This window comes from Ceratotherium simum, chromosome 25 (genome assembly GCF_057802395.1).
Source record: "Ceratotherium simum simum isolate JZ-2026a chromosome 25, ASM5780239v1, whole genome shotgun sequence".
Lineage (NCBI taxonomy): Eukaryota > Metazoa > Chordata > Mammalia > Perissodactyla > Rhinocerotidae > Ceratotherium > Ceratotherium simum.
In genome coordinates, this window is record NC_141924.1 from 23,880,222 (window position 1) to 23,904,660 (window position 24,439).

At 39.5% G+C, this 24,439-nt stretch overlaps 1 protein-coding gene across 1 annotated transcript in view; it reads left to right on the plus strand.

Annotated features, from left to right (window-relative positions):
• The window catches only part of LOC106803129 (ankyrin repeat and sterile alpha motif domain-containing protein 1B), a 762,921-nt gene that overhangs the window by 731,799 nt on the left and 6,683 nt on the right, over nucleotides 1–24,439 (plus strand). The window contains exon 16 of the mRNA XM_087449060.1: nucleotides 2,870–2,968. Within this exon, the coding sequence (XP_087305186.1) occupies nucleotides 2,870–2,968 (99 nt within the window). The remainder of the gene's footprint in view (nucleotides 1–2,869; nucleotides 2,969–24,439) is intronic.

The following is a 24,439-nucleotide window of genomic DNA, read 5'->3' on the forward strand; positions in this document are numbered from 1 at the left end:
ATTTTAGAACTGAACAGCTGTTTGTTAAACTGCTTCATTTTGTGGATGAGGAATATGAGGCCTAGAAATAATATATGACTTAGCTAAGTTTACCCAGACAAGACTAGGACCCAGGTCTTTAGGCTCCAAGTCTGGTGCTGTTTTGAAAAAAGCCTGGCTAGATGATGCACCAGGATATTTTTGGTATCTCTATTTATTACAATAAGAAAGAAAATAGAAAATTTCTAACAGCATGCCTCATTGGGGACAGTGAATCCTTTTCTTTATGTTTCCACAATTAGTACCATTTCCTGAGAATTTAGGCACAATCTCACCATTTGCATTGTGCTTCCCATAATTTTCACCCATTTTTCAAAACAGTTTGGTAATTATCCTGTATGCTAGGAAATTTGACCCAAAGAGAAGTCTAACTTCCCTACAATTCTTCGAAAAGGTTCCCCCCTTAGTGAAGATAGAGAAGATGGTATATTGGTGGTTTAGAAGAAGAGCAAGGGTCTTGAAGGATTTAATTCTTCAAATCTTTTCAGTATTCGAACACTGAAATCAAGTTTTCAGGATTACGCGTAGACAGTAGCTAATTCAGACTACAGGATCCTTGTGTGTTTTGTGTTAGTCCAAAAAAACCAGGCTCTGTATTTTGCATAAGCTGAACTTATGGGCTGATCATTTAGCCCATGGAAAACCTGGTAATGGTCTAATACATAGATGGCCAAAGATTTTTTGTTGTTTGTTTTTTTGTTTTTTAAGGGCCTTTTAACTCCTTTTGGAAAACTCCTCAGAGTGAAAGTCAGATGCAGAATGGTGTCATATATCCTGCTCATGACACACTAGTTCATTTCTGAAAATAATAACGCATTCTGAAAATGAAGTAGTTTATATTCTTAGCCACGCTTTATTGTGTGCACTGAGTAATTTCTTGAAAGCAGTGTTTCCTATGGCATATTGCCAAGACTGGCTTTATTTATTTTTCATTAGGCTTTTCATTACCATGCTGCTATATACCTGGATCGTTCTGCCACCTCTGAGATGGCCAGGGTAGCTTAAGCACAGGAATGATACTACGAGTAGGTGGAATGTTTTTGTCCAGTAAATGCCCACTTTAAATTCCCAGCTATGGTACCATTCTAATGGCTTTAATCTTTCAGAGAACAGTCAATTATCCATTTATAATGTAGTCTGATATTAAATTGTTTACATTCACCTATTTCCCTATCTGTCCAGGGAAAGACATTAGTCTCACTTTGCACTGCATTAGACTGGCCCCTCCTCCTTTATTATCTCAGGAAAAGGCATCGTGGTCGACCGCTATTGCCCAAGCCTGGAACCAACATGTATTCTGCATTTCTCCATCATTCCATGCATGCAATCACCAAGTCAAACTTCTTGATAGTTTTCAAACCCCCCAGCTTCTTCCTGTCTCCCATGACCACTGCCTTAGACTAGTCCTACATCATCTCTAGAACACCTGCAGTGGCCTCCTGATTTGTCTCCATGCTCCCAGGACTGCCCTTTCCAGTTAATTCTCTTTTGCTTTAAATGTCCATCAGTACCCAATGCTCTCCATAAATAGGTATTCTGTCATTTCTATTCATAAGTGTTTTATGTTATATGTGTTAATAGGACAGAGTTTGATTTATCCAGAAAAGTAGTGATCTGAATTCTTAAACTTCTCTATAGACTCCTGAGTTTAAAGGGAAACTAGCTTGCCAAGTACAAAAGACAAAAATTTAGGGACAAAATAAGAAATCTATAAATTTCTGTATTAGAATATTAATCAGAGGCCTAAAAAGTCATTGAAATCAGAGAATCTCAGGACTAGACTGGTCTTGGAGATCGTGTGGCTCAACTTTGTCATTTTATAGGTAAGGAAATAGACACCCAGCCATGGAAACCAAATTGATCTTTCTAAATTTGGAATCTCATCGTGTAACTTCTTTTCTTAAAATCTGTCCATGTCTTCCCATTATGCTCAGGAGGAAGTCTAAATTCTTCAGCATGGCATACAATGTCTGTATAGCCTGGCTTCTGCTTACCTTTCCAGGCTTACCTTTTGTTTCTCTCTCTGATTTATCGCAGAACATGATGCTTCCGAGTACACTATGTTCTTTCTTACCCACAGGATATTGCACATAATTTCTCCTTAGTCCTTCCTCTTTTGAGGGCTGACTCCTACCCATCCTTCAGATATCTGACTAGACATCATCTCCTCTGAAAACATATCCCAGATCCCCTCTGGGCTCCCAAGCTTGTGTCACCATCATAGCATTCTAACTGTCACCATTCACAGCATTCTAACTGCCTTTGAACAATCTATTTCCATCGCTGGTCTGGAAGGAATGAAGACAGTTGTGGGCAGGGACCTGCATCTTATTCCTTGTTCTATCCCCACATCTTGATCAGATGTCTGGCATTCAACATTTAAGATTAATTATTAATTCTCACTTTTAATCTGCCTAGTAAGCTCCAATTTTTCCATCAGTCCTCCTCTCAAAATTTGTTTTCAGGGGGAAAAAAAAACCTAGTTGATTCATTCACATCAACATATAGGTCACTGATGATGATGATGCTAAATGGCAACTCTTCCTAGAAGCATTTACATTTTTACAGGAACAGAGTTTTAAGTCACAGGAATAAGTCCCCAATGCAAATAATCCAACCATGAATAGTAAGCCAGGAGAGTGTATGTGAGAGGAAGGAAGCTTTCCTAGAGCCTTCAGCTCTGCCCTCACCTCACAGAAGAATGAATCTATGTTTTTGTTTATAAAAATCAGATCACTTGTTGGTTATTTTTCTCTGTATTAAATAAATCATTATTAACCCATAGCAAAAATGCCTGATTTAACTTGTAACATTTCTGGTTTTGTTTCAGGGAAGCAATGTTATGGAAGATCAGGATTTGTTAGAAATTGGGATCTTAAATTCTGGGCACAGACAAAGAATTCTACAGGCAATCCAACTCCTTCCAAAGGTAAGCAATGTTTTATTACCCTAGCCCTAAGTACAGTCCCAATGGTTTTAAGTCCAGATGTGCAAATATTAGTGTTTAGGACAACATTTCTGCATACTGAAGCAACTTCCAAAAGCATGTCTTTTGAGGTCCAACTAAACATTCAGACTCACAAGACTACTGTGGGCCATACTCGCCTTTAGATTTACCTAGGAGGATTTAATACAGGAAACACCACTGATCAACAGGGCAGCTTCAAAGTTTCTCTTTAGTGAGAGACCTTGTATCCGTACAAACATCAGTCCAGGCCTCTCAGGTAACAGCTCAGGTGCAAGAGGACAAGATCAATATTGGGTGGGTGCAAGAATGTTCCTGGGTTAGAAGCCTCATGCCCCATAAGAGGCAGTATCTCTTGTAACAACTCCATAGATTCAGCCTCCAGGGACAAGGGACCTGCCTAATTACAAGAGTCATCACTCAGGGAAGTCCAAAGTATCGCATCCCCATTAGGTGTTTATAGTTCATGTATAAATCCTCCCAGTCCAAATGCAATTTGCCAACCGGGTGTCATTTTAATTGTAAGCAGTATGTTACCTAGCAACAAAGTTGACCTTCAGTTTCCAGATAAGCCTTCATAGGAGCCTAAAGCAAGAGGTAGGATCTGAGCGCTGGTCTTCAAGATATGTAGGATTTTAATTGGTTAGGAAAGGGAAAGGCATTTCAGGGGCCAGGAGGAATCATAAATACAGGTACAATCCAGGCTCTAGGGAGACAGTGATACTGTGTGATTTAAAATCCAACAGGATTTGTACAACAATGTGAATGTACTTAATGCCACTAAACTGTACACTTAAAAATAGCTAAGGTAGTAAATTTTATGTTTTGTTACTTCACACAATTTTAAAAACAATTTTTAAAAAAAGAAGACAAAAATCCTGTGTGATTAAAACAATCGGAGAGTGGAGAGTATAGTCAGAGATAAAGCAGAAAAAGTAGGCTGAGTCAGTTCGTGTCAGGCTAAGGAATTTGAAATTTGTTCTGTAGGCACTGGGGAATGGGTGTGACTGGACTGCAGTAGGCCAGTTAATTCTGGAGGCAGTATACAATAGGAATTAGAAGGAGGGAAGCTTGAAGTTGGGTCATCCAGTTGGGAAAAGATTCTGGGGGCAAGATTGGAGGCAGAGTTGCACCTAGATATATGAGCTTATCATATGTTTTGTATTCTCTTCTGTTCTTTTCCTTTCTAAGGAGGCTATAATTTCTCCTTCTCAGAATGGGAAAGATAAATATTAACCACTGTTTCTAAGGAAGTGATCTGTTGAAATTTGCCAACTGACAGTGAACTGAGTTTCTACTGATAGAAACTTAACTCTTTTGCAAATTCAGGGAGAGTCAAGCATACAAAGGAGCTTAATCATATGATTTTCTACACTAAATGGAAAAGAATAAAGCATCCTTACAGCTAATTCTAGAAGTAATTCTTATAAGCGTATTGTTTACCTGAATACTTTTGTATCTTAACTTAAAATATTACTTCCTCAGCAAGTTTTCTCCTCATTCTCTGCAAGCACTTCTGCACTGCTGTATCCACAACACCTAACCCAGTGCCCAGCCCATGGCAGGCGCTCAGTGAGTCAATGAATGACCACCCCCTTGTCACAATGGTGCCCATGGTTTACACTTCAACTTAAATAGTTTCATATCACTTCCTTGGTGAAACTTTCCCTAAAGTGGAACCACTTCTCACCACCTTCATAATTATCAACCTAGTCCAAACCAATCACCTCTAACCAGACTACCACACTGGATTCTAATCTGTCATCTCTAGGATAGACTATTTGAGTCAATTTCTCATTGGTCCTCTCTCACCTGAATGATTCATAGATGCCTAATCTCTGCCCTAGTTACCTTTCTTACTACTCTATAATTGAATTTCCACACAGCATTCAAAATCCTTCTAAAGTGTAAATCAGGTCATACCATACCCTGCTTAGTATCTCCACTGGATTCTCTTCTCACTTAGAATAAAATCTTTATCATGGCCTACAAAAGTCAATAGAATCTGTCCCCTTCCCACCTCTGTGACCTCATCTCTCACTCTCCCCTTCTACACTCTAGTCCTGTGCTTTCTTTTTGTTCCAGAACATGCCAAGCTCATTTTTGCCTCAAGGGCTTTCCATATTGGTCTCTCTCCCTGAAAAATCTTTTCTTCAGATCTTCATATACTTAGTCCTATACATCATTAAATCTCTACTCAGCTGTCACCTCCTCACAGAGGCCTTCGTGACCTCAAAGTCACACCCTGGCCTACTGTTGCTATCCTTCATATTGTCCTGCTTCAGTCTTCTTCATATCACTTATGGCTACCTAAAGTTATATTATTTATTTGTTTTTTTTCTTCTTTATTTTCCATCTCTCCCCAAGGATGCAAGGTCCACAAGCTCAGGGACCTTGACTGTGTTGTTCCCTTCTGTATAACCTTAGCCCCTAGAACAGTGCCAGTTACATTGTTGGTGGTCAAAAAATATTTGTGGAATGAAGGAATATACTGCTCTCTCTTTCCTCTGAGATTTGATGGCTCTATCGTTGTTCTGTCTGAAGGTACTAATAATATTCTACTACTTCTACATTATAAGCATCCTGAGGGCAGAGTCAGTATCACATCCATCCTCTAATTTCCCAATGTGCTTAACTCAATACATGCACATTAAAACAATTAAAAGCATGAGTGATAGAACGAAAGGATATGTTTCTCACGTTATTCAAATATACATTTTTTAAATCAAAAAGTGCCTCAATTTTAAGATATATCTATAATTGTGTACATTATCACATGATAATGAGAAACAAAAGAACCTAAACTCAGAATTATTTGGAGAATAAATGGAGTCTTTAAGACAGAATATCATTCCCATTAAAGAAAACAATATGATAGAAACAATACAAAATTAAGCTTCTGTCAAGAGGCTGATGCAAAAGTGCTTACTATGCACCAAATGAATGGAGAATATATAAAAGCATCCAAACACATGTTCAGCAGCACAAACAGAATCTTATAATGCTACAAATTGATGCTTTGCTTTCTTAGGTAATGAGCCCAAACTTCAGATGTTTAGTAGTGTAATTTTACTGCCAGCACATTTATTTGCATTCAGTCTAACTTTGCACTGCCAGAAAATGGACAAAATGTCTCTTCATTTTGTTTATGCAATTTCAGTCTTCAGAATATTTGTGTTCTTCACCTGTTGTGAAAAATATTCCATGATTGCTACCTGAGATCCTTTAATTAACATATTGTGTTTGGAATTGATGAGATTGTTCCTAAACAGAGAAAAGATGGTTTGCTAAGTGCAATTTTGATTTGTTAGCATCCTTCAAAGCATGTTTTTCATGCTTTATTTGTATTTGTTGTTTCAAGTTTCGGAGACAAAAGTTTATTCCTTTGGTAAGAATAGTTTTTCTGTAATATGCCCTTTTTAATATTGAAATATTCACCAATGCAAACGTCTACATGTTCTCAAGTACATTTGATACATTAAACACATAGAATACATTCAACATATTCTAAGCATAGACATCTTTAGAACAGTAATCATATTAATTCCTCTCTTCCATCCATCCTTTCCCTCTGTCTTTTGCAATGCTTGACCTTTAGTAGCAAAGCTTGATTATCCATTTTCTCCCAGCATCCTCTTCCCTCACCAACTCCAATTCAGTCTTTTCTTAGGTCTAAAAGTTTCCCAAGACTTCTGAAGATCAAATTTCACCCTTTTCTCTTTTTAAGAAAGGAAATATACTGAAAGCTCCAAGAGAAGATGGCTTATTTTGTACTCTCCTAGAAACTATAAGCATATTGGATTTTTTTCTGTCCCCTAGATATAGAGAAATTATCTGATTACTTACTTGCAACATATAATTTACCTTTTCCCAGGTAAGAATTCCATGTGGCCGTCTTCAGATAATCCTCTAAAATCCTTTTTAAAGGGCATAATGTCTTTTGTCCTTTGACAATATAACACCTGGAGTTCAGGAATTCAAAAGATTCCATTTTAAAGGTTTGTAGGACTTGTATCAAGGCCCATATTGTATCTGCTCTCTTAATATCTCTCATCCTGAATTGAAAACGTATTTTAGCACACTAGCAACTTTTATATTACATGCTCACTTCTTTTTCAATATTTCCTTTTCTAATATTTTCCTATTTTATAGTATCTTTTACTTGTTTAGTATGTTTAGTACTACTTTTACTATGTTTAGTAGTTGTCTACACTTGCTATCCCTGTTTCCTTTGCTCCTACTCATTTTTAAACCTACTCGGGCTTAACTAGTTCCTCTGCTGCTACCCCACACGACCAGTACTAAGGTTACCAGTAACCAGCAGAGCAGAAATTCCATAAGCCCCTTTCCACCTTCACCTTACTTTGGCTTCAGTAGGTTCTGATACTCTTGTCAACTGTCCACATCGTCTTCTTTTGGCCTCCAAGATACCTGGTTCCTGCCTCTCTGATGCTCTCTCTCCCTGCCTGCTCATTCTGCTCAGTTAAATGTTGGAGTGCCTCAAAACTCAAACTCAAAAATATTTCATGACTAGTAAATGTTGTTCTCACAGGATTCTTGATCATAGTACAGTTTCTGGTATTCATTGTTTTGTTCATTGCTACCCTACCCTACTTTACTACATAATAAACACCTGCATTTTAGCTGCCCTTTGTTTCTAAGTTCAGTTCAATTTAACCAATATTTGTTGGGCTATGTAGTTTCAATTATTTTTTTCACTGAATGGCACTGAATACCTCTGGTTGGATTAAATTATCCCTTTCCCATCCTCAGTTTGAGATTTTAGTTAAAAAACGAATAGTTATCTGTTATCCCAATAGAAAAACAAGATTCTGTGTTAGTTATCTATTACTATATAACACATTACCCCAAATCTCAGTGGCATATAAAAATGGCATTTATTATTTCACAGTTTCTATGGGTCAGGAATCTGGGAGCAGCTTAGCGGGGTCCTCTGGCTCTGTGTCTCTCATAAGGCTACAGTTATCTCAAGACTCAACTGGGAAGTACCCACTTCCTAGCTCACTCAATGTGGTTGTAGGCAGGATTTTGTTCCTGGGGGTTTTTGGACTTAGGCTTCAGTGCTTCACAAGCTATCCGGTGAAGACCTCTCTCAGTTCCTTGTCATGTGGGCCCTTGCATAAAGCACCTCTCAACAGGCATCTGGCTTCAACAGCATAAGCAAGTGAGAGGACAAGAAAGGGCTAGCAAGATGAAGTCACAGTCTTTTGTAACATCTCCTCCTTTTGCCATGTTCTATTCGTTAGACTCAAGTCACTAGATTCAGCCCACATACTAGAGGAGGTGTTTATACAATGGTGTGAATACCAGGAGATGGGATCATTGAGGGCCACCTCAGAAGTCTACCTATTGCAGATACACTTTATAATGATCCGCTTTACAGTCTAGTTTCCATGACTACATTTGTGGTTAAAATGGAATAAGCCATCAACAACAAAATAGGCTTCTTTTATTTCCATCAGCCATCTTCATGGGACTGTGATATTCACAATTAGATGATTTAGAAACCACATTTGTGATCACCACTCAAAAAACAGGCACGTGTCTCTGGTCTGTAGAGTTAGGTATAATGTAGTGTGATATGACGCAATCATACACAAATTCGAGACCTTGGAGATTTGCCAATTGCATATAAAGACTTCATGATCTGAACAGCACTGATTGAAGTGATACATACAAATCAGTAATCCCATAAAACATTACAAATTTTAAAGACATATTCATTCTTCACTGGTGCCTGATTACTGAAAGAAACATATTTCCATCTATATTAGGGAAGTGAATTGGTCAAAGTCTACTGGACAAGATTTTAAGGATGTTAGCAAATAAAATATGTTTTTAAAAAATTAACAAAGCTAGAAAGTAAAACGAAGTATTTAACTTTAGGCCTGATGAGAGCAAATAGATAAAGGCAACAGCTGACCTAAAAAAGCTTATAAGCAGGGATATAGAGATACACTGGCAGGGATTGAGAACTCAAACACTTTTAAAGGCAAGACAATATGTAGTGGTGGAAACTGTGGCAAACTGGAGAGCACAAACACTGCCCCCGACCCCCACATGTTGGTTTTGTTTCCAAAAACTTTATTAATAAAACAAAGCATTGGGCACCATATTTGGTTATAGCTGTCACTTTGCTACCCCAGTGTCATTCTCCAGAAATGAGTCTTAATACAATGGCATCACAGATTATTTCAGAGTTCAAAAGGAGTATTATGAATGTGATATTATCTCAATTTGGGTCTCTGTCCAAGATTCTAGTTCTCTCTTAAAGACTCTAGTTCTTTCAATGTCCTTAAAACTCAGGTGTTTGGTCATGCTGTTGATGAAGATGTGTGCAAGTTTTAGGGGAAAAGTGTACAACCAATGTAATTTCTTTAAAAGTCTAGGAAGGAAGGTTCAATCTTATTTCCCTGTCACTTAGAAAAATGATAGAAACTCACTCCTATTTCTTCTGCTATTTTTCAGAACAGCAATGGCAAAATGTAGGCTACAGGCACAGATGCTCTCATGGTAACTTTTGACAGGGTAACTTTTCATTCTCCCATGCCATCAGTCACTCTCCATCCAGCCTCACTCTTTTTACTTGCATTTCTTTCTTTTTGCTGGCTGGTATCTTAAATTTTCATGCCACCCAATGTTGGCCTACCACCCTGAGGACATCCAGTTAAAGATATACTCTCAAACAAAATCCCGTACACACATATGCACCATTAGCATGGGGGCCCTAACCTCAAGTTAATACACGATTGGACCCACAGTCTAATTGAGGGCATAGGATTTTCTACTTTCTGTAGGTCTGGTCTTTGGTGAGACAGGCTGTGGTGTTCCTAGAGTCCTTTCCAGCTCCATCCAGTTCTGTAAATGTCTTATAGTTCTGGGACAAAGAGATATGTTTACCTAGATCACTTAGATCAGTGTAAAAGATTACTTATTTTTCAGGAGTTGGTGCCATTGGAGAATAAGGAACGAAGACAGCGCAATTGATCTTAAGGTGAAAAAGTTACGTAATTTGGAGCATATAAATTTTGAAGTGACAAGTCATTCAAATCTTTCTTGTTATTCCTTAGTCTGGCAACCCTGGTGGCCTGCATTTTCCTAGAGTGACCTCCTCCCCCATGCCTCATGCTTTCTGTTTACAAGTGGAGACCAAAAACTAGTCTGTTCTTCAGGGGTACATTGGGAGAAGGAATGGCTGGTGCTCATCAAGTTCTTTGGGCACTTTGAAATGACAAAGCCCAGTACATACAAAGTATGCAATAGCTATAGCTGTGTGGCTTGGATAGATATCCACAGAACTGCTGGTGTGAGAGCAGTGCAGTCCTAACATACTTACCGATGCTCTGTTACAAGATATTTACGCAGTTTCAGAAAGGATGATGGCTGCTGCGTTCTTCCTAAGCTAAAGAGGGAGGATTTTTTAATGTTTTGTTTTAAATGGATTTATCTTAGAATAGTTTATTATGTAGACTAGAGAGCTAAAATATCATTTTTACTCATTATTCCCCATGATATTTACAGAGAAATAGGGGAGGATTCTGCAAGTAAATAGGTTCTGATCTATTGCCATCCCCGACAGCTGTCATTCTTCGACTTTGAGAAGTTCACCCTCATTCAATAAAGAACACTGCCTCCCTTGGAGTGATACTGCAATCACTAGTAACAGTGAAGGAATTTAGATATCTGAGCACTTTCTCTTCCTCACACAAATTCTTCCAGGAAAATCACAATTTAGAGCGGCAAAGGACCTTAAAATATCCAGCTCTGCCTCTCGACTGAGTTGTTTCACAGGTGAGGGAACCAAGTCTGGGTCATATTAAAAGACTTGCCCTGAGGCAGATTGTTTCTTAGTGACAGAGCTGGACCTAAATCCCAGGTGTCTGTGCTCATGACAATTGCCTCATGGGTGAATACTGTGCTATATCAAAGACCCAAGGCTCTGAGGATGCTTGTGTATTTGTGAGAGAAACTGTAAAAGGACAGGAAAGAATCAAATGACTAAACACAAGAAAAGGAATTGTTCATAAAATTGGGCTCCCTTTTCAGGCTTAAAAGGCAATTTTTGCAGCCTCCATAGACCACTAAACTCCCTTCTCAAGGCTGGAAGGGAAGGACTATTCCAGGTACCCAAAAGCCCCAGAAAAGCAGGAAGGAGACAGACATGGAAAAGAATAAAGGCAGAAATAGACCATGTCAGTTGTCCAGTGGCTACTGAGGGTCAAACAGCTTGTCTGTCCTTGAAGGTGGTCTTAGAGAAGCTTCACTAACAGTAGGCATTGCTGTTTCAAAGTAGGAAAAGCATAACGGAATAAGGTGAAATAACTAAAATAATCTTATTTATTTTCTCCTTTAATCTGGGTAGAGAGGAAGGAAAGATGGGCAAGATAGAAGGGCGCTCTCTAGGAGAGAGTAAAGACACATCTTTAGAGCATTAAACTCCATGGAGATGACATTTTTATAGGATTAAACCAGGAAGCAGCATGGTGTGATGGTTGGGAACATGCCAGACTCGTTTTTGATTTTACCTACCCCATAGGGGTGATGTGAGAATTAAATGAGTCAATATTTGCAAAGCACTTAAAATGGAGACTGGCACATTGTATGCACTATATTTGTATTTATTAAATAAATTTTTTAAAAGAAGATTGGAGGTAAACCAAGAAAAAAGTGAGGTTCCTTCATGCCATTAATTATATCTGAAAACTACTGCTCTAGGCATAGGCAATAAGCGAAATGAATCTCCTTTTATTTATTCATCCAATAGATATTTTATGAAATACCTACTGCGTGCCAGGCACTGTTCTAGATGCTGAGGACCTGGTGTTAGGAAACAAAACCTACAAGGTCACCGTCCTCACGCAGCTTGCATTCTCGTGGTGGATGCAGACAAAAAGAAGTAAAAATATGTAATTTCAGGTAACGATGAGTGCTGTGGAGCAATATTAAGCAAGGGAATAGACACAGGGTGACGAGGATATACCAATGTTATTTTATGTGGATAAATTAGGATTCACCCCCAGGCAGTTTGAGGTTCTCTAGCACTTCACTGTATTGTCTAAAACACTATACCTCAAAGCACAATAAGGGTGCTAAGGGGATATTGAGATGAGTAAGCTAAATAATCCACGTAAGGCATCTTTCAGGAACTTGGAGTTTTGCAAAAATGAACTCTCTTGAGCTTTAGTTTAACCTAATTTAATCCTAGTTTATTCACCAACTACTTGTGTCACGTAGTCAAATTACTTAAATTCTCTAATCCTTAGTTTTCTCACCTGTAAAATGGAGATGATGCTGGAATCAACCACATTAGGATATTGTGAGTTATAAATTTAAAAATGCATATTAAGTACCTGGCACTTAGAAGGACTAAATTAATATTAGTTATAACCACTTGCATTTGTTTAATAAATGCTCACTAAAGTAGTAAAACTCATCGAATTTTTGCCATTGCTCTTGCCTGGGGCCAAAAAGTAGCAAAAATGGACTCAGTTTCTAATAGAAGCCTGTGATTAAAAATGCCCACGACTGCATTGCACAGTGAGCTTTCTGTTCTTACTAGTGGATTTCTCACAGGGCAGATTATTCATTTTCTAGATAAGAAAAGGGTAAAACTTTCAAATCTGATCGTCATCCACTAAGTTAATTATTTTTGATACATTTAGGATTATTGTTTAACCCATCAGGAGCTAGAAGAGAGGGTGTTTAAGAGCAAAACAAGTCCCTTCCTATGTGAGAGATTAAATGAACAGGCATAGTTCTGAGAGGGCTTCCTGACTGCATTTCTTTTTTGTTTGTTTGTTTGTTGTTTTTTGTGAGGAAGATCAGCCCTGAGCTAACATCCATGCCAATCCTTCTCTTTTTGCTGAGGAAGACCGGCCCTGAACTAACATCTATTGCCAATCCTCCTCCTTTTTTTTCCCCTTTTCTCCCCAAAGCCCCAGTGGATAGTTGTATGTCATAGTTGCACATCCCTCTAGTTACTATATGTGGGACGCCACCTCAACATGGCCAGACAAACGGTGCGTCGGTGCGTGCCTGGATCCGAGCCCCAGCCGCCAGCAGCGGAGTGCGCGCACTTAAAGGCTGGGCCACAGGGCCGGCCCCCCGACCACATTTCTTACAGGTAACGTAATCAGTTCCCAACACCAAGCGGAAAGTGGGAGAGGATTGGAAATGGAGAGTACTTTGAACAGCAAGGACTCAGTAAATATACAGGGTATACAACTGCATGGAAGTGAACTGAGAAGCTGAGTGGTCAGACCTTGACAGTGCAGTTCTATTAAATTGCTAAAGACATTGTGATTTCATAGAAAAGCAGAACTATGTAAATTTACACAAGAGCTCTAAAAAAACATGTCCACCATTTTCAATGAGCCACTTTCCCCTACCTTTGCCATACAATTGAATTAAGTGCTAATTTAATAGTTGAATATAGTTTGGCTATTTCTTGTTTTTGATCAATAGCACTCAAGTGAGAAGTCTCTGCTAAATTCATGTCTGCAAATGCATTGGGCATCTACTTATGTCTCAGACATAGTGCAAGGAGAAAAAAGATGAAATTGCACAGTATCTGCCTTCAAGGAGATTATAGTCTAGCAAAGGAGGTTGACCAATATCCAAGTGATTTGAGTACAAAGCAGAGCATGAACGAGCTACAACAGAAGTAAAAATAGAAGCTTTGGTTGTTAGATGGAAGGGGAGGTCTCTTCTGTTTAGGGAATCTGGCGAGGGTTCCTGGAGGAGGAGACAGATGAATCAAAAAGTCACTCCTATGCACCTTAAAAACTTCTCTGTTGTGGGGAGTTTTGAGATAGCTCATAGCACTACAAGCAAAAAGTGACCCAAAGCATTTGCTTAGCTTGTTCAGGCAAATAGATATGCAATTTTTTCTCATTTGTAATAACCATCCTCTGCAATACAGCCAGTGCCATCAATCCAGCTACAAATTTCATCCATCAGTTTGCTCTTCAAGCTGTAATGACTCAAATACTTCAAGCCCAAACAGACCCTTGTAGTCAGCTTCAATGGAGCAGGCCAAACTGGTGACAGAGTTAATGTTATCCCACCCCTAAGCTAAGTACTTTTTCGTTACATGGTATTTCTTTGTGGTTATTTTCTTTGTTGGTGATCAATGGGATTTTAGATTTCCATCTTTTGACTTTGGGTTATAATCTAATGATTGATCTTCTGTGGACCCATAGTGAACACTCTACATAAGAATCCACATTCTCCAAGCATTCTTTAACATGCTGGGAAAGACATTGCAAGGCAAACACATATGTTAATAGCCAACACTTAAATAGAAATTTCCTATGTGCCAGGCATTCTTCTAAGTATTAGATTAATTCTAAATTAACTCATTTAAATCTTAAAATTAATTCTCTATTTTACAGATGAAGAAACTAAGGCACAGAAAAGTTAAGGAACCTGCCTAAGGTCACACAGTTAGTAAGTGGCAGAGTCAGGATTCAAATCAGGCAGCCTGGCTCCAGAGTCTATGCTCTTAACTGCTTTCCTCTACTTCCTCTATCACCAGAGTATTACGGTTCTGTGCTCTGGGAATAACCAATCAATGTTTTCACTTTCAGAAAGATGGCCATTTTCATTATTTCCCACAGGTCTAGCATCTTCTGTTTCACTAAACAGAAGTTCAGCTTTTTTTTTTTTAATTAACAGATAACTACTGCTCTTATCAGAAGAAATGAGAACTCAAGAAACTGCCAGATTCTTTCTTTCATGTCTTCAAGAGAAAATACATTTTAGCTTTACTTGTTCTATGAATTCATGATGGTATAAGTGCTAAATAGATACACTGAAGAAATGATTTTTAAGGTTATAATTTATGAATCAGAGTCCTAACAGGTTAAAAGCTTTTTCTTCAATGCATCGTCATTTTTAACCCTCAACTCCTTCTCTACTTAGAGGCCACTGCTCGGTGGAAAAGGATTGTATTTACAGTTTTCTAATACTAAGTGGTAAATGTGTAGTAGAAATTTTTGAATATGAAATTTTCTCCACAAATGTACTAGAGATTATTGCAGTAAGTGTAGAGAAGATTGATTTCCCTGCCTTTCATCTCTGAGATTCAATTACATCATCTATCAGCATTTCTGGTGTCCACTTTCAACAGAACACTTTTCTAAGTACTACTGATGTAGACACGAAGTAACAATTGACCTTACATCCTAAGACCTTTGCATTCCCAATAGAATTGGAGCCAGATGAAAGAGAGCTAGGGCGACTCCAGGTGCATAATGTCCACAAATACCCACGTGCCCAGATGTTCATCAGTGAATCTTTGACTCATCCATCTATTCAGACCAGACCAGTCAGTTCATTTTGGCCCTATGCTAGGTTCAGAGATGAGGATGCAAAAATGGATAAGATTTGGTCTCCGCCTCAAGGAGTTCTACCTACATTTTAGACAGAGACATCTATGTCAAAAACTAAACTACCATATGAAAAAATGCTACAAAAAGAGGGAAGAGCTAAACATATGGGGGTCAGGGAAGGTTTTCTGCATAGACAGATGATGCTTGAGCTGAATCTCAAATTAGTAAGTATTTTTAGCCAAATAGGGCACTGAAGGAGTCACTCCAAACAGAGGATGCTGCCCATGTTCCGGCCAGGTCTAGAGACAGTAAGGAGACATGGATGCCCATATTTATCCATTTTCTGTCTCTGTCTCTCTCTCTCTCACTATCTGTCTTTCTGTCTCTCTGTATCTCTGTGTCTCTTTCTTGTGCGTGCATGCTGACTTTCACATGTCACGCACACACACACACTCACTTATTTCCCCATATATTAACCCAAGAGAAACTATAAAAGAAACTCTTTCCAAATTTATCCAACCCACTCAAGTTTTTTTCCTTTTCTGGAACTTATAAAAACTTTGGCACTTAATTATTTTCTTAGATTTGTATCTACTTCAAATGTATACCCAAGGAAATTACATATTCCTAGAAGGAAGGAGCTTTAGGCCGTTTTACATTTTTACGACACCTAGCATGATGTTACTTATATATTTTGTACTTAAAAAATCTTGTTGAATTAAATAGATAATAACTACTAAAACTATTTTTAAGAGCTGACTCTCTACTGGGGATTTCCTCAAGGAGAGCTGAAAATTCTTAGTCACTTCAATGTCTGAGATAATTAAAAATTCTGAACTAACCAAAAAAAAAACCAAACCCAGACTATGAGGCTAGTAACACTTTCTGAAGGGCCAAGCTATTGTTTATTGTGACTGCTGTTCTCATTCTAATGGTAGTGAACTAGTTCTTAGATTATCCCCTCACCGTAGAGATAGGGTTCTCAGAAACTCTAGCCAGGGTTTCACAATGGGGTTACACTTCTCTGAGTATTCAGGACCTTACTGAAATTCCTTCTAATAATTTGGTCTGGATGTCTCACATCACATGTGCACCATTAACCAGACCACTTGCTGACCACATGACATCTGCCCTTTTCTGACTCTCTTGCTCTAGCTTATTGTTGTTGATGGCTCCTGTCACCAAAGCTTGAAACAATGCCACTAGGACTTACCAAAAGTGTTCTCAATGTTGTTGATACCCACTGAGGGTGCCAAATCTGCTACTAATGACTACCAATCTCTGCTTCATAGCTGCAGGTGTCCAATGTGTCAAAAGTGCTAATGTATGTGCTACTGGCTACAATGCCCAGTATCTTCCCATCAAGGGCACCTTAACCAATGCCAACTGAATGTTTTGCCAATGCCACTGAAGCCTGCCAATGTGGGCGCCATTGCCAACTGCAGTGCCCAATGTTGAGGGCACCAATGTCTGCAATATGGCACCATCTCTGCTTGTTGATGAAGTTACTGGTGCCAATTCTGCTGACTTCTTTTGTTCCCAATGTCCCAAAAATGTTTCATGATACAGCTTTTTTATTGAAGCTTCTTCTTCTTAAGGCATGGTCCATGGGAGCTGGGCCAGATCCCGGTCAGAGCACCAGATCCTGAAATCCATTCAGAATCACCCATCCCCTCTGACACTTGTCTATTGTCCCTTGAATCAAATACATATACCCTGGCTATCTTCTTTGAGCAGAAGAGTCTTTTGAGGATCCTGGATTCTTCAGTGAAAATAGACCCATGCAAGACCAACCTTGCCAGTCATCCATACATTCTTGCAGAAGATAGATGAACACAGTTCTATTCAAGCTGAGATCCATGCCATCCAGCTGCAGCTTTCAAGCTGGCAGAGTCCCAGTCCCTGTTAGAGAACAGGAACACTTTATTTTGCATTTCAGGAAATCACCTGGAATCTGACCACTTCTCACCGCCTCTACTCTAGCACCCTGTCCAAGCCACTAGCCTGTTTCTCCTGGATTACTTCCATAGCCTCTGAGCAGGCCTTCCTGGTCCTACCCTTGGCTCCCTGTGAACTATTCCCAAAATAGCAGCCAGAATGATTATGCTGAAACATAAGCCAGATCATGTCACAGCTCTGCTCTCATTCTTGCACTGGCTCCCGGTTTCCCTCAGAATGAAAGCCAAAGTCCCTACAAGGCTTTTAAAGCTTTACCTTATCTGACCTTGATTACCTCTCTCACCTGCTCACCACTCCTCTCCTCCTGCACGCACTGCTCCATTCCCACTGGTTTCCTTGCTATTCCTTGAACAGACACCAGGCTCACTCCTTCCTGAGGGCCTTTGCTCTACCTGCTCCCTCTTCTTGGAAACCTCTCCCCCTAGTTGCCAACACAGCCAATTCACCATCTTTAAAGCTTTGTTCAAATCTTGCCTTCTGAATGAAGTTTCCCCTAACCATCCTGTTTAATACCGCATCTTCCCCCTCCGCACACGCAGACTCTAGCACTCCCAATCCTCCTGCTGTATTTTCTCTTTTTTTTTCACGGCACTTATCACTTCTGATATAATTTTCTTATTTATTATGCTTGTTAATTATTATATGTCTCCTCTCTAGAATGTAAGCTCCACAATGACTGGCATCTTTATATGTTTTGTACACTGTTGCATCCAGAATAGTGCCTAGAATGTAGTATGCATGCTATAAGTATTTGTTGAGTGAATGAATGAATGAATGAATGAGTAAGTAGATGAGTGGATGGATGGATGGATGGATGGACAGACGGACAGACAGACGGATGGATGGTAAGTCCTCAATTTTGTAGCTCCTCTACTAATTTTTGGCAACCATGTGAATGATAGCCCTTGTACTTCCCTTCCCAGACAGAACATGTTACTCATTTGTGTATTGCTAACTTTGGTTTTATGGTACATTTATCTATTTGAAGTACTTCAGTGGGTGATGTTATTATGCACATGCCTGGAGGCCCTGAGAAAGGACGTGGTTTTTAAATATCAAATAAATAGAATTGGCATTCAGAACATTCGTCATCTTCTGAAGACTCAAGTTTGGGGAATTTTTTTTTAGTCGAGACTAATATGCAAACAATTTTCCTGATTGATAGTAGCATTTAAAGTTTGTGTTTTAAGAGCAAAGCAGTGTGCTGCATAATTGAACAGCTACATGAATGTCAGAAAACACGTACTGTCTGAGGAAAGAAAAAAGTAATCCTGTGTCTTTTTCTAAATATAGTTCATATCACTGGCGGAGCTTGAAAGTGTGAATGACGGCGAGCATTGTTCAGCACCTTATTGTAGTTGCAATAAATCTTCTTCATCTTTAATCTGAGCCCTTTTTTCATAAAACAGCTTTGCAACAAGGAAGCAAATCAAAACAAATAGTAATGTTTAACAAAGGGCTCTAGGGTCAACATTATCTCAACAAGGATTTTAGAAATGAAAAGATGGTAAAAACATGTTCTTTTATTAAATTTTTAAAACATCTCTTTTACCAAAAGCTTTAGGGAGAAGCACAATAAAATCATTCCACCCCAAGGACCATGTTTATGTGTGTACTGTGTAGTGTCTCTGTTGGTCTTTTCATCCACATCTCCACAGTTCTTACCTGGCAGAAAGCTGCCAGGTTCTCAGATGATGCTACAGATAGCAGTTACTTTACGTGTGCACAGATGAAGCTGAAAAGACCAGTGCCTGACTGACATCTGCTCACACTGCTTGCAAAGTGATGAAGAGATTGTTTTGTAGTTGTTGCTGTTGTTATCATTTTTTTTCAACCACAATTTATAGAACTTGTCTGTTTTGGCAGCTTCACTCCAGCGCCTTTGATCAAAGGGAGTGCCCCCTAACTGACGGCTAGAGGCTAGACTCGTCTGGCTAGTGCTTCTATTTTGTTTACCAACTGACTATTCTGTGCTGTTGGAAATTGATTGCCCATATGTCTTGAAAACATTTCTTATCTATGCACTCTGTTGTTTATTACTTCACTTCCGGTTTACTCTGTAGGAGAAGAGGGAGAATCCCCCTCTGCCCTTTCCCTTAAGGTTCTTATGGCTGTCCAAATAATTTGCAAGACAGGTTAGCTGGAGAAAATAATACCAAGTTTAATAACATGTATACGTGGGAGAAACCAGGGACACTGCATTTCTCAACACAATAGTAGAAATTTTCGTCTTAAATACCATGTTCAGCTAAAGACAAAGGAGGATGTTGGGGGTGGGGGGGAGCCAGCTACAGGAGATTACCACTAAAGCACAGTAAACAAGAGTAAGGTTATTAGGCAGATTTAAGGCCTCACCTTCCACATTGATGAGTTTCTAGAAATTAGGTCATCCCCCCTCTTCCCAATACAGAGAGGGAGATACCTTTACAAATGGAGATTTCCCTTATAAATGTAAATGTTTGTTTGGCAACTCCTCGCAGGGCCATCCAGAGAATGTGGCCAAAGAGACAGAACTTCCCATAAGATGGGCTTGTTGGTGCCTTTCCTATTGTAACATCTATTTTACATTATATTACAGCCATCAGATAGAAGATCTGTTCCAGGAAGAAGTTACTATGTCAAATTCTTTAGGCAGTTAGTGGGGGAGGTCAAGTGTCCGTCAGAGAAAACAATCAAGGTAAAGAGATATATTTCAGTGTGGCCAAATCTTGATCTCCCACAACTCCATGGTCTAAGACTTGACAAAATAAGGCATACCTAGGCCCTCTCTGGCCTAGACCTTAGTTTATTTCTCTTATTCGTGAAATATAAACCACAGGGCATTATAAGACAGTGCCCAGTCCAAAGTGCTTTGCTTTCCTTTATTCCCCAAAAATGTAGTGCCAAGTAATATCCAGATATCACCTCTTCACTGCTCCTGCCTGTTCCTAAAGCTGGGGGTCTTCAATGGTCTGAACACTCAAGGGACCCCTAGTCAGCAAGGCTCAATTGGTGGTGGGAAGAAATAGACAAGTTACCCTTATCTGCAACTGTAAGTCCACAGTGACATCCAAAAACAATTCACTTAGAGTTTAAGTTTCAAACAATTCTGAGAGTTTAAGTTTCTCTCTGTTCTTTTATAGAAATTGTATCCATAACAGAGTCTGATTCTAAACAAAGGGGTTTCAGGCAACAGATTTGTACATGTTACATGTCTCCCTCCTTTGCTGCAGATACACAACACAGAGACCTTATCACACCTTGCTTCCTAACAATAGTCACAGTGTTTTAATCCTTTCAATTCTCACAAAAGGAATATCATCACATGAGCTAGCCAGGGTCTCAGACTCCATAAAGGGCATTTTCCCAGAGATCACCTAAAACCCCTCACAAATGAGATAATGTATGTGAAATCACTTTGGGGTCTTTAAAGTCTTATATGATTGTTAGGTGATGTTCTTTACAATCCTATCCATTTTGTAGACATGTATTTTCCAGCAAAGTTGCACTGTGATAGCACTTAGATGATGATGGATAGACTTTTTTTCTGGGGCTCCATGGTCAGTGGATCTGCCTTTCTCTTTCATGTTCAATCAGTCTTTTAAGAGCCACTGATGAAACAGCACAGTGATGTCTAAGCCCAGGTCTCAAAGCCTGTAGGAGATCTGATCCTCGCACTACTTGATAGACCTACATTTGGACTTGGCAGCACACTGTCTGCCAGCATGGCTTGTCCTGGTTTATTTTCAGGGCTGCGGTTAGTCCAAGTCTTGGGTAGCAGCAGGACAGAGCAAAAGAGGCTAGAACAAGGAGCAGGACTAGAGGGAGGTACCTGATGATATCAGCTGGCTATATTATAAAAGTCATATTAGGGAGTCTGAGAGTATAAAGTACATCCAGGTGGGAAAAAAGAAGCCACAGTCCATTGCAGCTTCATAGGCAAGTTTAAGTAGCTGAGCCTGGTACATCAGGACTGTTATACTACTAGGTTTACATAAATGATCGTCAGGTTTGAATGTTTGTATCCAGGGAGTGGCATGCCACACAGATGGCTGTCCTTTCCCCCGTGAGAACATTTACCAGTCCTAAGAATACAAGAGTACAAGAATCCAGCTCTCACCAAGTCCAGCCAGATAGCTTCTGCATCCTTATGACTATTTTAACACAAAGATTAACCCCAAAGTTAGCTTCAGCTATGCTTTTCAACACTATAATTTCCAAGAAAGGCAAGCAAAATCCCCAAAGCAAAAAGCAAGCCCTCTACCCCACCTCAATCTCCATCACACTCTTGGACTCATTCCTTTGTATCTCGCACCTTCCTCAGCCCTGGGTCCTCATTTCTCACCCCTTTCTGTGCCTTTTCCTTGTGCTTTCTAAAACCTTCACCTCCCTGCCTTCAAAAGAATGGTTCAGATTGCACTTTCTACTTTCTCATCTCTAACTCACTCCTCAACCCAGTACAGCCTTGCTTCTGGGCTCTTGTCAGTAAGGCCCCAGTGACGTATTTGCCAGATCCGGGAACTCTTCTCCTTCCTCGTCTTAGTAGACCTCTCTGCGGCATTCCATCACTGCTGACCACACCCTCCTTGAAAGCCAATTTCCCCCACCTCTCTTCTTGTCTTGACAGGTCCTTTTTTGGTCTCCTGAGTATAATTCTTATCTTTCACTTTGAAAGTGTTGGTTCGTCCTCAGGCCACTTCTCTTCACACCCTCTGCAGGCTCATCCATGCATGATTTCAGCTCCCGCTTATGATAAAAATAACTAAGATTGATTGAGTGCTTCTGTGTGCCAAGTACTGTGCTAAACTCTACTTGCATTGTTTCACTGAATACTATGACAGCCCTCAGAGGCAGATACCCTTTTTTATCTCTCACATTGCTAATCAGAAAAGGGATATTTAGGAAGGTTAGGCAGTTTACTCAAGGTCATACAGCTAATAAGTGGAGGAGCCAAGACTCCCATCTGATGCCCAAAGTTATGTCTCCTCAGACTTCCTCCCCAAATTAAAGCACTATTCCACAGCAGCTTTAATTTCTCATGTCTCAGAAGTATTCATGTCATCTCAGTCTATTTTCTTTTCTTTCTCTACTGATAATACCACCATGTACCCAGGTATAAAAGCCAGAAACTTGAGATTTTCCTACATTTCCCCCTTTTTTATCCTTTGAGTAGTTGTCACAAAGGGACGGTGGTGTGATTGACAGAAAGAAGCCAACAAAAGCAGTTAAAGGAAATGAAGTTTCTTTTAATGGCAACAGATGTAAAAACTTATGGCTTCACAAAACAGGAGACAATGCAATGTACTCTCAAATGGAAGTACAGGCTCCCTTTAAATGTTCTGTATGAAATTACCTTATTTTCAATTCTCTTTGTATTAGAGGAAAGGCTAAGCTGCTAAAACTGAGACCTCCATAATATAGTGGTTTAAAGAATAGAACATTTATTTCTCCCACGTAACAGTCTTGAAGTGAGCAGTCCAGGTTTGCAAGTTGGCTCTGCTCTGTGCAATTTTGGACAGACCCAGCACCTTCCAATCTGTTACTCTGTCATCCTCTAAAGCACTGCTACTCAAGTACATCCCGGGACTGACAACATTAGCATCACCAGGAGGCTTGTTAGAAATGCAGAATCTCAGATTGGCCCTCCGACCTATTGAATTAGAATATGCCTGTCAACAAGATTTCCCACATGATTCTTACGTACATTAAGGTTCGAGAAGCATTTCCCAAACTCTAGGGTATTATTTTGCCCATGTGGTTAAAGCTGGGCTGCAGGCACTATGTTCTAGTTCATGGGAAGACAGAAAAAAGCAACTCTAGAGCAAGCAACCTATCTTTTAGGTTGAAGGTGTCAACCTACAAAAACAAAAACCAGTTTAAGAGGCAAGGCATGTATTTGGGATCAAAGAATTGCATTTCAGGGAACACAGATACGGGTAGAAATCTAAATAGTGTCCTGCTAGGGAGTAAAAATCAGGGGCTTTTAAAGACAAAGAAGGGAGGTTTGTATTACAAAGAATTTTAATTGGAGTTGGAGGCAGAGAGCTAGTCTTGGCTAAACATTGATTGACTACTGATTCTATCTTCTGCAAGTCCACAATCCTCCGTCTTTGTGATCAAGACGTCCATTCTCCTGCTGACTTATCAAACAACTGCTTATAAAACAATTGTCATTTTGGCCCAATCCAAAGGTTTGGCCCAGTCCAAGGTTCAAGTCAGCAAGGCGGTTTGGAAAGTCAGCTCTGACTCCATTTTAAAATAGCTCCACTGAACTCAATTTTGACAAAGCTGACCTGGAAGTTACGTGCAACACTTTCATTAGCGTCCCATAGGCTCAAATGTATTCTCACAGAAACAACCAGAAGAGAAGCTTGTGTATCTTGTCTCTAATTGGGCAGATACAAGCTCAATTCAAGCTCTATTACTGTGGAAGAATAGAGAACAGTTTTTGGTGGACAACAATGTCCAATTTTGTAACACTTTTCAGACATAAGAATATCTGTCTAATCTCTTATTGACTTTTTGGGGTTCCTTATTCTCTTGATCTAATTACCATGCCACTATTGTAACACTGGCTAAATAACTTGTTGCACTGAGAACTATTTTTTATTTAATCCCAAATCTATTACAACTTAATATCATCTTGCCTTCTTTTTATTTCCTTTTCTTATTTTTATTGCCTTCCTCTTGCTATACCTTCCATCTTGTGGCTCCATTACTTTATGAGGTATTATCCTTGTCTGAACAGACAAAGCTGGTTTCAGACAGAGAGAAAAAAATGACAGACAATACATATATGTCCATACATATACGACAAACCCAGAACATTTCAAATAAAATTGAGAAACTAAGAGAAAAGAAAACTGTAGTGATCATGAAATCTTACAAACGCCTTCTAGATCAGTGGTTTTCAAACATTTCTTTTTGAAGCAGAGAAAGCTTTTCTTTCTCTTTTTACCTGTATGAAATGTGGGTTAAGCAGCCTAAGCAGTCTCAGAGCCTGGGCTGTGCAGCTGCCCGTATTGGCCCCCTTGAGGCCCAAGGACTCCTCAGAGCACTGGTCTAGGGTCAATGATTTCTGCCTACTACATCACCTGTGATGTTAACAGTATGCCCTCTCTGAAGCCAGGTTTGCTTTAAGAGG